This window comes from Aspergillus tubingensis (assembly GCF_013340325.1).
Source record: "Aspergillus tubingensis WU-2223L DNA, scaffold_11, whole genome shotgun sequence".
NCBI classification, from domain to species: domain Eukaryota; kingdom Fungi; phylum Ascomycota; class Eurotiomycetes; order Eurotiales; family Aspergillaceae; genus Aspergillus; species Aspergillus tubingensis.
In genome coordinates, this window is record NW_023336285.1 from 123,708 (window position 1) to 136,512 (window position 12,805).

A 12,805-nucleotide genomic window follows, 5' to 3' on the forward strand; every position below is an offset into this window, starting at 1 on the left:
TGGTATCGTGCACAAAGACTATTCGAACGTGGTGTGGTTGTGGTGTGGAAGCTGGCAATTTGGATTTATAATAAAGGCCCGTCCCCGCAGTCCGGCTATCCATGGCTATTCCACCCCGCGGGCTCGGATCGGCGATCCGGCGATTAGAAACCAGATGTGACTTTATCTCATTATCAGTGCTCGGACGTACGTTAAATCCTATAGTGTCATTAATTCTACATATAAAGATTGCCATAGAATTTGCCATTTTCTCCTAGAAGACTGTAGATGCTCTATTCTACGTAGTTTAAGTAGTACTTCATCCAAGCTTCATAGCTATACGGCGATCGGATTCGTAGGAGATAAAGAAATAAGAGCAAAGCACGCAATGGTTTCTCGTGTCGACATAAAAAGACGTCATCGGGGAAATTCAATCCATTGACTACTGAAACAATCTGGCTGGGTTGTTGACCCACAGGTTCTGCCAGGTTTCCTCATCGGGAATCCATTCACGCAATGTCCGGATATGCCCGGCATCGTCGACCTCCCGGAATCCCTCCACCTCTTCCAACCGCTGCTGGTCAGTCTTGCCTTTGCGTGTCACTCCTAACTGCGTATGAGGCCAATCCGTGCCAAAGATGATGCGATCCGGACCGGCCTGGATCACTGCCTTCGCGATGGGCTCGATGGCCTTCATGCCACTTTCGTGACCGTGGTACAGTCGCTCGAAGCCTGAGACCTTCACCCAGACTCGTTTTTCCCGGATCAGGTCCAGGAACGTGGCAAACTCAGCAGAGTTCTCCTCCCCAGGGAACGTGCCCCCAAAATGATCAGCCACCATCTGGATCCGAGGATCCATGTTGCGGATCGTCTCTGCCATGGCAGCCCAGGCACTGACAGGGCAGAAGATGCCAATAGCCCATCCCAACCGGGCCAGCCGGTGAGCCAGAGCTTCTACCTTCTTGATGATGTCGCTGCCACCGCTCTGTTTGCCGTGGCCCCAGGCCATCTCGTGCAAGCGCGCCCCACGCACTCCAGCGGCATGCAACGCGTCCAGTTGTTCATCGGTGACGGTGAAGGGGTCGATGGTTGCCAGGCCTCGGAGAGTGTATCCGGGCATCTCTTGCTGCTTGGACAGAGTATCGACCAACGGGGCCGGTGAGACCCCTTGCATGGAGGCGTGGACGATCACAATGTTCCTGCAGCCCGTGATGACTGTCGGATACTCAGCCATCTGGGCGGCCTGGGGCGTGTACGAGCGCGGCACGGCATAGGGGAATTTCTTGGGATCAAAGACATGAATATGGGTATCCCACGCGTTTTTGGGGACGAGCTCGGCCATGGTGAGTGAGCGGGGAGGGTGATCAGGCCAGACAAATGGTCGGAATAAGACTTATCAACTTGGGAGCAGACGCGAACTCAACTTGCGGTGATTCTGGGCAGCCTAAGCTGAAATGAAGAGACAACGATCTATCCCAAGCGAGATATGCATGCACGACCGACATATATGTTGCTACCAGCTGACTTCGCATGGATGCTTCATTGGTTGGAGCTTGATGCTCCATCTGCCCGTCCCGGACCGGCGCCGCAGCCGTCGTGCGGACTATCGTTGTCCGTCGTGCCATTCTGTTGGATCCCAAGGACAACCAACCCCCGCAGGACGCTTGCTTCTTAGAATAACCCTTGTGGATGGAAACTGGGGAACTGGGGGATCGGCATCTGATCAGACCACGTCGTGGTGGCGACAAACTAGTGGTCATGGTCGCGCGATACAATGAGACTGTCATCAAGAACGAAGGGGAATCGGTTGGTTGATATCAAGCATCTAGGGCTCGATATCGGCGAAGAGCAGGAACACCGATGGGGGCTCAGATATTTCCGATCGGTCAAAGCTTTCACAGCCGACTTGCATCACTAGATCTGCTCGATGACCGTCATGGTGTCTGCACAGTTATGCCGCAATCTTACTGTGCAACCGGTTCGGTGAGCGTCTGCAGCTGGCGATTGGCGAACGATGAGGGGAGATACATGTCAAACCCACCTCGCTAAGGTCAAAACCCAACCAGCTGCTAGACCCTTTCTATTGCGTCTTCCCCCGCACATCTGGGATTCCCCATATGCCAAGATGATGCCAAGTATGGTGTCCCAGATTGAGGTATAAACGTTGCCTCGCTCGAAGGAGGTTTCGATTCTGTCCTCGACCACTCCCTCAAGTTCTCTGTCCACTTTCATCATGAATATCCTTGCTACCCTCGCCACTCTCCCCAGGGAGATCGGCTCCACGCTGCACATGAAGCCTGTTCAGGCGTTAATCTGGCTGGCTTGTTGGGCGTGCTGGACCCTGGGCTCTCTACAATACTATGCCCTTCCATTTACTCTCAGCACCGTGGCGGAAGCTCTTGACGTTGCTGAGACCAATGTGTCAGAAGCCAATACCACTACTATGCTGTCTCGTGCTGTGGGAGCAGTAATCTTTGGTATCCTGTCTGATCAGTACGGGCGGAAGATTCCCATGCTCATTGACCTTATACTCATGTGCGGCTTCACTGTCGCCACGGGGTTCTCGCAGACCTTTCCCCAGCTGATCGGATTCCGGTTTCTCTTCGGTAGGTGTTGAAGATGAGTACTGAAAGGGTTGACAGTGGTAGTGCTAACTTCCCCAGGGGTTGCCTACGGTGGTACTTATGGGTTGGCCATGGCGACGGTGCTGGAAGCAGTGCCGGAAAAGTCCCGTGGTGTGGTGGCCGGCTTCACACAGCAAGGCTTCTCGTCCGGCTATCTCTTCGCATCGGGCTTGCATCTTGCTATGAGTAAGCTTACAGTTTCCCCTTCCTTCGATCACTACTCACCATTTCGAAAGATGGCTACGGTTGGCGCTCTCTTTTCTGGCTTTGCGCCGGCTTGACAGTCCCTATCGCCATTCTTCACGCGGTGACCCCATATTATAGCGTTGCCTCTCCGGCCACTCAAGACGAAGAACACGCCAACGGACCGGTTCAAGACTCCCGCGCAGCTGTGGGAGGAAATCTTCCGTTCCATAAGAAGCTCGCCTACGTGCTACGCTATCATTACAAGGCCTTCATCTACGCCTGCTGTCTGACCTCCTGTCTGGCTACCATGGGCCACGGCACTATGGATCTCTACCCGACCTTCCTCGTCAGCCAACGCAAGCTGAACATTCTACAAGAGACATGGGTAACCTGTATTCTGCAGATCGGAGGTATCCTGGGCGGCGTGGTCGGCGGGTTCCTTTCGCACAAAGTGAGCGCCAAATGGGTGGCAGCGATCGCAGGACTGCTTATTGCTCCGTGGTTACCACTATGGACGCTGCCCACGAGATGGGGGCTTCTCGCTCTGGGGGCCTTCTTCTTGCAATTCTTCTACGGTGCTGCGATCGGTAACTTGGGAAACTTGTTGCAGCAGTTGTGTCCTCATCCTGGTATCAGAGCTGCCTTTACTGGTGTGGCGTACAACATCGGCAATGCAGTATCGTCGATCGCACCCACGATCGAAACGTCGCTGGGAGAGCGGTTTCCTACTGCTGACGGGTCACCGGATTATGCGAAGACACAAATGATCCTGGTGGGAATTGTAAGTATACACGGTTTCTACGTGTGTTTTGAACTGAGATTTGCTAATAGTAGTGCCATTAGGTTATCTTCTGCTTGGTTTTGACTCTGACGCTCATGCCGCTGAACAGCTTGAACAAGAGCTGGGACCGGGAGGATCCAAATGCTACCGTCCCTGCAACACATGCTGAGATGGAAGTCATCGATAAAACCGATTTCAAGGCACAGGAGGCAGATGCCGAGAGGGGTGGTTCGACTCATGTTGAGGATACCAAGCCTTAATTCATGATATGTCCATGATATTATTTGTATGCTCAAGTTTTACGCTGGCTGGCCGATTCGAAATCCTACAAAGTGGAATGTAAAGCACTGCTTCACCGTTCTGTATTACTCTGAATGATAGACAGTTGCACTGGCTGGCCTCATGATTCTACACGCTAGTCATGTTCTGGAGATGAGACAACATTTTCCTGTCCTGTAGAATTGGGACTGATAGTGAGATCTGGAGGAGCATGAACGAGGGTAGAACCCTTTACCCGCAACGGAACTCTCACCCTGGTTCCATGCACATGCACTGCATAGTTAGAGAATATTTCGGCATTGGCTCTCATCTAAATACCAATCGAAGCGCTGCACTGGATCAGTCCACCCCAAAGGGTCCCTGCGGCAGGAAAAAGAATGAGCCGCGTGGCGGGGGAAATACTTCATACCGCGACGGATCCATGGATTTACTGCGGCATCGAGGAAAGATCAGCGGCCCGGTGGAGCAACCATGGAACGAGCGATTTAACGCACTAGAGTATAGGTTCTTTTTGGCCTCTCGAGCTTTATAGGACAGGACAGAATAACAGATTCCGCCGGATACCGTATCTCCGAGCAATTTCCCGAGTCTTCATCTCCGACCTGCTGTGGATATCTTCACCCTGCATTAAAAGCTGTTCAGGAGGCAGGGATGGAACTACCAATCTTCACCAAGAATTTAGCACTACACTAAAACATTGAATCTACCCAATGACCATCTCTCAGGAATCCCGACCGCTGCAGGTCCTCATCGTCGGTGCCGGCATTGCGGGGTTGACGGCTGCCATTGCTTTGGGCCAACAAGGCCATCAAGTTGTGGTACGTCAACTACGTCTATACATGCATGGACTCCTGAAAGATATACTGAGGACTGCAGATCATCGAAAAATCCAAATTCGCCCGGGAGACGGGCGCCGCCATCCATGTGCCTCCCAATTGCACTGCTTTGCTGAATTGGCTGGGCATTGACCCCAAAGACTTTGGTGGCACCTTGTTGGAACAGGTATACCTGGCGTTGCTTGATATCCGCACACCTACTGACAGTATAGATTCACCGATATGACCAATTCGGAAACTTGAAGTACCTGAAAGACTTTGTCGAAATCCGGCAGAAATGGCAAGCAGTATGTCCTCCATACAAGTCTTGGGACAATTCTCACAAAAGAAACCAGGAATGGTATCTGGTCCACCGAGTCGACCTGCACAACTACCTCAAGCAGCGCGCCGTCCAGACAGCCACTCTCCACATGGGCTGCAAGATCGTCAACATCGATGTTGACAGCCCGCGCCCTTCCGTGACTCTCGACAACGGCGAGAGACATGAAGCGGATCTTCTTCTTGGGGCTGACGGTCTGCGCGTATGTAAATGCACTTGCTATTCATTGAGTGTCGACTTACCATATATAGTCCGTCGTCCGTGAGGTGATCGGACAGACGCCGCCTCCTCCATTCCCGGCTGGTAAGTCGTGTTTCCGGTGGCTTCTCCCGACAGACAAGTTGCGCCATCTCCCTGCCACTCAGGAGATTGTGCGCGATCCCGGAGTGTTTATCGAATGGGCTGGTGATGATCGCCGACTTGTGGCTTACCCCTGCTCGGACAATACGATGTTCAATCTTTGTGCTTTCCTTCCCACTGCCGAAGCTGGCGATGCCGCTGAAGGTATGCCCTTTGCCGATTGTTTAGTTTGAGTATTGTCGCTAACGGTGACCGCAGGCTGGCAAGCGGTCGGAAACAAGAATGCTCTTGTCACTGGATTCTCCGGGTTTAGTCCCGAAGTCAGGGAGCTCGTCCACGCAGCAGACGAGAATCTCAAGGTCTGGGAGTTGTTCGATATGAAGTCTCTCCCATCGTGGGTGAGAGGATTCTCTGCTTTACTGGGCGACGCAGCACACCCATTCCAGCCTTGTAGGTCCATCATTTTAAGAGGGTCATCGCATAAGCTAACGATAACAGACATGGGTCAAGGAGGTGCCATGGCCATCGAAGATGCGGTATCCCTAGCGGTGCTGCTCCCGGCTGGAACCCTGGTCCACGAGATCCCGGCTCGGTTGGCCCTATACGAAGAAGCAAGACGATCGCGTGTCGACCTGGTCCTGGAGTATACACGCATTAATGGAGTCGATGAGAATGACACGACCGTCAAGCGCATTACAGGTGAGTTTATCCCGATATAATGAGGAAGAAAGTCTGACGGTTGCAGCTGCCGAGATGGTCAAATTCATGGGCATATTGTTTTCGCATAACGAGGTGCAAAGCTCGGGGGAGCTACTTGCTTCACATTAGACTTATTGCATGATTTTTTCCTGATCTGGTGTTGACCTACGAGCTCGGTGGATTAAACTTCAAATACATACTCGATTCGCCACCTCGAAAAGCTTTGAGGGGAAGGGTCTTAAAAATATAATATAGGGAAGTCGAGTGCTCTCTAGACGTAGATAGACAGTTGTACCTACTCTCCTTCCTTCTGCTCGCTAGAATGGTTTTACAACATATTATTCGTTGTGTTACCCTAATATGCTGAATCCATTTGTGTTGCCAGTAAACTCCACTGCGGGGTGAACAGCAATGTTCCCGCAGAAATATATATTTGGTTAGCAGATGGACCATCGCCTCTAATTACACGCCCAGAACACCTAAACCGGGCGAACAGCAACCCCCAAGATTCAAGATTGCATATGAAACGCGTTTCGTTTGTAGGGGAAGGAGTGTCTGCGTGAAGCATCATGTTGGAGATCGTCGGATGCGCCAAGCACCTCACAAGAAAATTTTCACGCCTTGCCCCAGACAAGCTGCACGCAGCGCCACTCTCCACATTTACCCTCTCAGCACCCAGATATCCTAGATCAGCGATTAGAATTATAGAAGTACACTCTTTCCATCACAACAGTTACACCTCAAGGCCGCCAATAAAGGAATATCGGACACCCGCTCCCTCAACAATGGCGACAGACACAAAGCCCCTCCGCTTCGCCGATGTAAACCCAACCAGAACACAACAATGCTCTTGAACCTTACTAACAAGTAAATAGGTAGCGGTAACCTACACGGCCGACCAGTTCCAAGGCATATACCGCGGCAAACAATACCACCCCTGCGACTTCGGGGAAGTCATCCAGCGAGCCAAAGCCTACAACTGCGAAAAGATGATGTTAACGACTATGAACCTGGAAGGTTTCCACCGCAACCTGGAACTGGTCCGTCAACATCCAGAAACATGCACTCTCACACTAGGCGTGCACCCGTACCACGCAGGGGAGATCTACGCTTCCACCAATGAACCATCCTATCTCTCCCAGATCCGCGAACTAGGCCAATCACTTCTCCGCGAGGAGAATTCCCCGCTCGTAGCATTCGGCGAAATCGGACTGGACTACGAGTACCTCGACCGCGCCGACAAGGAGACGCAGATTCGCGCATTCAAGGATCAACTCGATCTAGCAGTGGAATTTCAACTCCCGTTGTTCCTGCACGTTCGGGAATCCTGTGCCGACTTCATCGACATCATCCGTCCGTATCTACCCCGGTTACCTAAGGGCGGACTGGTCCACTCGTTTACTGGATCTGTGAGAGAGATGCGGCAATTGACCGATGAGCTGGGTTTGGATGTCAGTGTGAATGGGGTATGTTTTCGGACGGAGGAGCAATTGGAGATGGTGAAGGCGATTCCTTTGGAGAAGTTGCAGTTGGAGACGGATGCGCCGTGGTGCGAGGTGTTGAGTGGGGATGAGAAGATAGCGCCATTCTTGGAGAAGGCGAGGGAAATGCCACCGGTGAGGAAGCACAACAAGTTTATCTCGGGGCAGATGGTAAAGAACCGTAACGAGAGCTGTTTCATGGAGAGGGTAGCGATGGTGGTTGCGGGGGTGAAAGGAATATCAGTGCAGGAGGTGGCGGATGCAGCGTGGGAGAATAGTGTCAGGATGTTTGGGTTGGGGGTACGGCAGTAGGTCAGCTCTACTTGAGGAGAGATGTGTATGTATATAGAACGAATGTGTATATACTAGACAGGTACAACCGTGTACACCTTCCCAGCACCTGTCTGTAGACCTCCCGTATATCTTTCTCCACTGACGGTAAAGTCCAACCCATCCTGGACACGAATATCTAACGTGCTGCCACTCTGCGAGGTGATATTCGCCCCCGTCAGGACACCCCCCGACCATGCCATATCAACGACAAAGTTCCCTCTAGCCACCAAACCCGAGACATGTCCTGTCGGCACAGCGGCCGGAAGCGCCGGCAGCAAATGTACAACTTTGTAGCTCTGCAGCAACATCTCCGCAATTCCGGAGGTAAACCCGAAGTTCCCATCAATTTGGAACACAGTATCCGGGCCGGAATCCGTGTTCCACAAGTTCGGACTGGGAAACCTTTGCAGATAGATCTGCGTATGGTTCCAGACCTGATCGCCATCAAATAGCCGGGCATACAGATTCATCGTCCAGCTGCGCGACCAGCCGGTGCTTCCGCTGCCGTGCGCAATGCGCCAATCCAGGAACGCTTTGGCGGCCGTGGCGAGCGTATCGTTGACGAGCGGGGCCAGTTGATCGCCGGGGAACAGACCGACGATCGGACTCATGTGTCGATGGCCGGGGTCGGATTCTTCGTAGTCCAGTCGCCATTCTAGGATCCGACCGGACGAGCCGATCTGTGGTGGCTTGATCTTCGCAAGATACTTTGCAGCGGTGGTGCAGTCTGTGTTATTGATTACCAACACACTGCAGGTTTCAGTGACAGCCTGGAACAGCTCATGGAGCAGGGAATTGTCCATCGTCGGGGCAATGTCTATGCCCTCTTCGTTGCCCGCTGTGGTCATGTCATCTGGCACGATGTAGGAGGCCTCCGGGGACAGTGATGGTCCGGTACTATAGTAGCCCTCAAACGGGAAGAGATAGCAGTAGTAGAACCTCGCAGCACTCTGTAAAAGTGGCCAGATGCGGTCCCGGAGAACACCCTCATCCCGTGTGAAGCGATAGTGCTCCATCAGGTTAGCCGACAGCCATGCCCCGCCCATAGGCCACATCGTCCAGGTGGTCCCATTATCGACGGGAGCAGCATCGCCCCAGAGGTCAGTGTTGTGGTGAAGGACGTACCCGCCGTTGCTGCAGTGGTACATGCTTTCAGCTACATCCAGCCCTCGGTCATGCACGATGTCCAGCAGATCAATAAAGGGCGAAAAGGTGTCAGCCAGGTTAGTGACCTCTGCTGGCCAGTAATTCATCTCGAGGTTGATGTCGATAGTGAATCGTCCACCCCAGGCGGGATCGAAGTCCTGGTTCCAAAGGCCCTGCAGATTGGCCGGTAGGGCCGGTGACTCGGTGGCGCGCGACGAGGCGATCAACGAGTGTCGCCCAAAGTGGAACATGAGGACAGCTAGCTCAGGGTCGCTGTCAGGATCAGTGCGATAGTTTACCAATCGAGTGTCGGTGGGCAGGTTGCCCGCTGAGCCAGAGGAGCCCAGGTTCAGGTCGACTCGCTGCGCCAGAGCTGAATAATCGGCGATCGCATTTTGCTTAACGGTAAGAAAACCCGATCTCGAGGCAGTGTCGAGTCTTGCTTTGATCTCTGCTGTCCACCTCTCGGGAGTTGTGTAGCGATAGGAAGTTTCAGTGTCGATGAATATATCGATTGCGGACGCATTTTGAACTATTAGATATGTACCGTTGGATGTAGTGCGCCCTATCCAAGTCAAAATCTAACCTGCAGATCGAATTCATTCACTACTGACCATCGGAGACGATTTTGGCCTCGGTCGTAAAGCGAATGGGATTCGTAACGTTGTTTGAGTAAGCCTTCAGCGTCAACACTCCGTCATCATCCGAAACGGTTGCTTTATTGGAAACAACATATCGATCACGAGCCAGCGAAGAAGCTACATTCAAACTCCCTGGCTGGCTGGACGACAGCCGCACAGCGACAACACCATCCGGATAGCTGGCCACATACTCTCGTCTATCTTCATCAGCTAATATCCGCTTAAGCACACCAGAGCAACAAACCGATATTGCACAGCCCGATAAGTGTACTCCACTACTGCCGCACCAGTCCTCAAATCTAGGTATCTGGTGTAATTACTTATCCCGGCCTGGTCATGTCCAAAATCCAGGACCAGCGATCCCAGGGCACTGTACGACTGCGGCGAATCAGGGATGCCAACCATATTTGCTAGAGTGGCATCATTCCCCTCTGTCATGTTTCCCTCTGCCAGAAGCGACCGAACTGACCAGAGGGCATCATATGAGCGGGGATTGACGCGGTTGATGAACGGACCACTCCAGATGGAGTTCTCATTGAGGGTGACATTCTCGGTCGCGGTGCCCCAGATGGCGGCGCCCAGTCTGCCATTACCGATGGGGAGAGTGGAGGTGAAGTTGTTGGCCGGGGTGGTATACCAAGAGACATGGGAGGCATCAAAGTTGCCGAGAACCAAGGGAATGGCTGCTACAAACGCGGAGTAGAAGGGACGCATTGTTGGGGGAACATTGGTGCATGCGGGTGGAATATCATTCGCACGTAGGAGATAAACAATATATAGAATAACCGTGCATTTACCCGAGACTGTGGATGAGTAGCATTGAAGTAATAACACGATGCATAGGAGTACAGAGGAGTGCAGCCACGGACCTACAGGGAGTGGTAGGATTCCACAAATCAGAGGTGTTCGACAGGGTGAAGACGCGCCCTGATCGGCAGGACCATTAGCAGTCGGACTGCAGCATCATGTTAGCTCATCCCAGATTTATCCGGTTGTCTTCCGGGCTGCACATGGTGCTGACCATGAGAAGAAAATATTGATGAGTCCGCGAAGTGTCTTCTAATTCTTGAATTGCTCGAAGAAACGTACTCCAAATGGAACATGGTCTTATATTAAATAATTTTATTGGTAATAATTTTGTTCAAAACAAGGTCGGGGTGGCTAATATAAGAAATGTGTTTGCCGGGACCACCATCTGGCAGGATACGTCGGCGGGCTCCGATGCAGGCCATTGAAAGTCGGGATAACCTCAGGTACTTTCCTCCTCCACAAGGACTGAACTAGTATCCAGATTGCTTGTGGTATTGTCTCCTTGTCCTTCCGGTCGGTGTGGTGTTTTCTCGCGCGTGTCGACCCCCAGCCACAACAGGTCGGGACGGCTATAATGGCCACAGGCATCCACAAAGTGTCGACACGACAAGATTACATCCAGATCCACATCTGCGTAGATGAATCCTTCCTCATTAGGGGGCAATGGCTCCGTCAGCTGGCGACCATCAGGGGCGATGACGGCAGACGCGCCTCCTCCCAGGGTATCCCACGGCGGTGACAAGTTCATCTTCTGCACGCAGCTGGGACCTAGCACTGCGGTCGCGAGCAAAACGAATGACGCCGACTCAAGCGCATATACCTGGGAGGCACCCATTCCACCTGGTATCTACGTTAGTTCTCCATGGTAGACCTCGCTGGTCCTGAAAGGGGTCTTACCTTCTTGCGACATGCCCCACAGTGACTCGCCCCCCATATGGGGATGTAGAACTGGCCAGGCGGAGACATGGATTTCCTCCCCTTGAATCATGGTGTGATATTTGAGCAGTGGCTGGATGTGTTCCCAGCACGCGAGGGCACCCACTTTACCAATCGGCAGATCGACGACATTCAAGAGACTCCGCCCGGAAGATTCGCCGAACACGGTGCGTTCCATGTGAGTGGGCTTCATCTTGCGCCGACGCATCACGATCTTGCCGGTGGAATCGATCGTGCACTGGCCGATGTAAAGAGAGTTGCCATCGCGCTCCGAGAAACCCAGGACGACGGTGATCTTGTACTGGGCAGCGGCATTGCAGATGCGGCGCATGTGCTCCGAGTCATACGACAGGGAATTCTTGAGGTAAGTAGTGAATAGGCCCATGTCGACGGGGCGGCACCTGCCTAATGGTTAGTACATATTCGGTCGCGAAATAACTTTCGGATTAAGGATCATGCTAACCAGATCCATGCTGGATACCCCGGAAGCCAACATTCGGGGAAAGCGATTAGCTGGGCGCCATTGCCCGCCGCCTCGGCGATCAAACGGCAGGTTTTATCGACGGTGGCGTGCAGATCTAGCCAGACGGGTTCGTGTTGGGTGACAGCGACACGGACCTTGTTGGAAGCCGACATGATTGCTAGTTTCAAGTCTGTGCGTAGTATGTGATGATATGAATGATAAGAATGAACGGTTCAAGTCAAGCGGGGAGAACACCAGATCTTTTATGTGGTGTGTTACTACCAGAGTGCCAATTCAATTGCGGCTGAGAGGATCACAAAATGGAAGTCAAAGCGACCAGCTGACGAGGCATCAGACAGCTGAGTACGATCGACAGTGTCAATCTACACGAGATTGGACCATGAAGGGTGTGGAAGGAAAGTTGAGGCTCGTCATGGCCCTGGGAAAGGGCGATTTAGGATTACTAGCTACTACGTAGTAGTATCTGGGCATAGGGATAGGGGGCAATTCATTCACTTCCATTGGAAACCACCCCATCCGAGAGACTCCCATTGGCCCGATCGCGAAGAGCAATGAAGGCGAGGCCAAAGAATGGATCAGGGATGCGGCGTAGCTGCTTCTTTAGGGGATGGGATCCGTTGTAGTGGGAGGAGTGGACCCGTTGAATCTGACACTATCCACTTTGTTGTTGGGTCCCTTCTGGGAATAAAACGTGGTGTTTTCTGTCGGAATTGACAATAAGAAAGATGCTGGTGATACTACTCACGGTCGGGTTTTTACCTTCTTGGCGGTGGTTCCAGCAGAGGCCACGGATTTTACATGGTGCAGTCTTCTCCTCACTACCTGAACCCTGAAAAGTTATCCAACCGCGGAGGCAGAAATGACTGCGGGAATATTAACATCACCCCCCTCCTCCCTCCTCTGGTAATGTTTATTTTTAGGGAGGAAAGAAATGATGGATGGATCCATCGAAGGACGGAAGAAAGACCCAT

The 12,805-nt window shown here is 52.5% G+C and overlaps 6 protein-coding genes across 6 annotated transcripts; 3 read left to right on the top strand and 3 right to left on the bottom strand.

The window, feature by feature from the left end:
* Positions 1-421: 421 nt before the first annotated feature.
* On the bottom strand, positions 422-1,321 carry AtWU_09356 (amidohydrolase 2; the record flags this gene model as incomplete). The annotated part of the gene is made up of 1 exon (XM_035504462.1): positions 422-1,321. One exon carries the CDS (start codon positions 1,319-1,321, stop codon positions 422-424), a length of 900 nt encoding a protein of 299 aa, XP_035360355.1.
* Positions 1,322-2,212: 891 nt separating this feature from the next.
* Positions 2,213-3,830, top strand: AtWU_09357 (MFS general substrate transporter; the record flags this gene model as incomplete). The annotated part of the gene is made up of 4 exons (XM_035504463.1): positions 2,213-2,585; positions 2,643-2,789; positions 2,840-3,570; positions 3,633-3,830. The coding sequence occupies 4 exons, from the start codon at positions 2,213-2,215 to the stop codon at positions 3,828-3,830; spliced, it is 1,449 nt and encodes a 482-aa protein (XP_035360356.1).
* A 729-nt stretch (positions 3,831-4,559) lies between these two features.
* On the top strand, positions 4,560-6,132 carry AtWU_09358 (FAD/NAD(P)-binding domain-containing protein; the record flags this gene model as incomplete). The annotated part of the gene is made up of 8 exons (XM_035504464.1): positions 4,560-4,667; positions 4,726-4,851; positions 4,898-4,972; positions 5,021-5,206; positions 5,256-5,508; positions 5,563-5,754; positions 5,803-6,003; positions 6,050-6,132. 8 exons carry the CDS (start codon positions 4,560-4,562, stop codon positions 6,130-6,132), a joined length of 1,224 nt encoding a protein of 407 aa, XP_035360357.1.
* Positions 6,133-6,788: 656 nt separating this feature from the next.
* AtWU_09359 (TatD family hydrolase) lies at positions 6,789-7,796 on the top strand (the record flags this gene model as incomplete). The annotated part of the gene is made up of 2 exons (XM_035504465.1): positions 6,789-6,824; positions 6,879-7,796. The coding sequence occupies 2 exons, from the start codon at positions 6,789-6,791 to the stop codon at positions 7,794-7,796; spliced, it is 954 nt and encodes a 317-aa protein (XP_035360358.1).
* A 53-nt stretch (positions 7,797-7,849) lies between these two features.
* On the bottom strand, positions 7,850-10,318 carry AtWU_09360 (glycoside hydrolase family 95 protein; the record flags this gene model as incomplete). The annotated part of the gene is made up of 3 exons (XM_035504466.1): positions 7,850-9,528; positions 9,578-9,801; positions 9,849-10,318. 3 exons carry the CDS (start codon positions 10,316-10,318, stop codon positions 7,850-7,852), a joined length of 2,373 nt encoding a protein of 790 aa, XP_035360359.1.
* A 535-nt stretch (positions 10,319-10,853) lies between these two features.
* Positions 10,854-11,986, bottom strand: AtWU_09361 (carbon-nitrogen hydrolase family protein; the record flags this gene model as incomplete). Its single annotated transcript, XM_035504467.1, has 3 exons — positions 10,854-11,254; positions 11,312-11,751; positions 11,814-11,986. 3 exons carry the CDS (start codon positions 11,984-11,986, stop codon positions 10,854-10,856), a joined length of 1,014 nt encoding a protein of 337 aa, XP_035360360.1.
* Between the last annotated feature and the right edge of the window lie 819 nt (positions 11,987-12,805).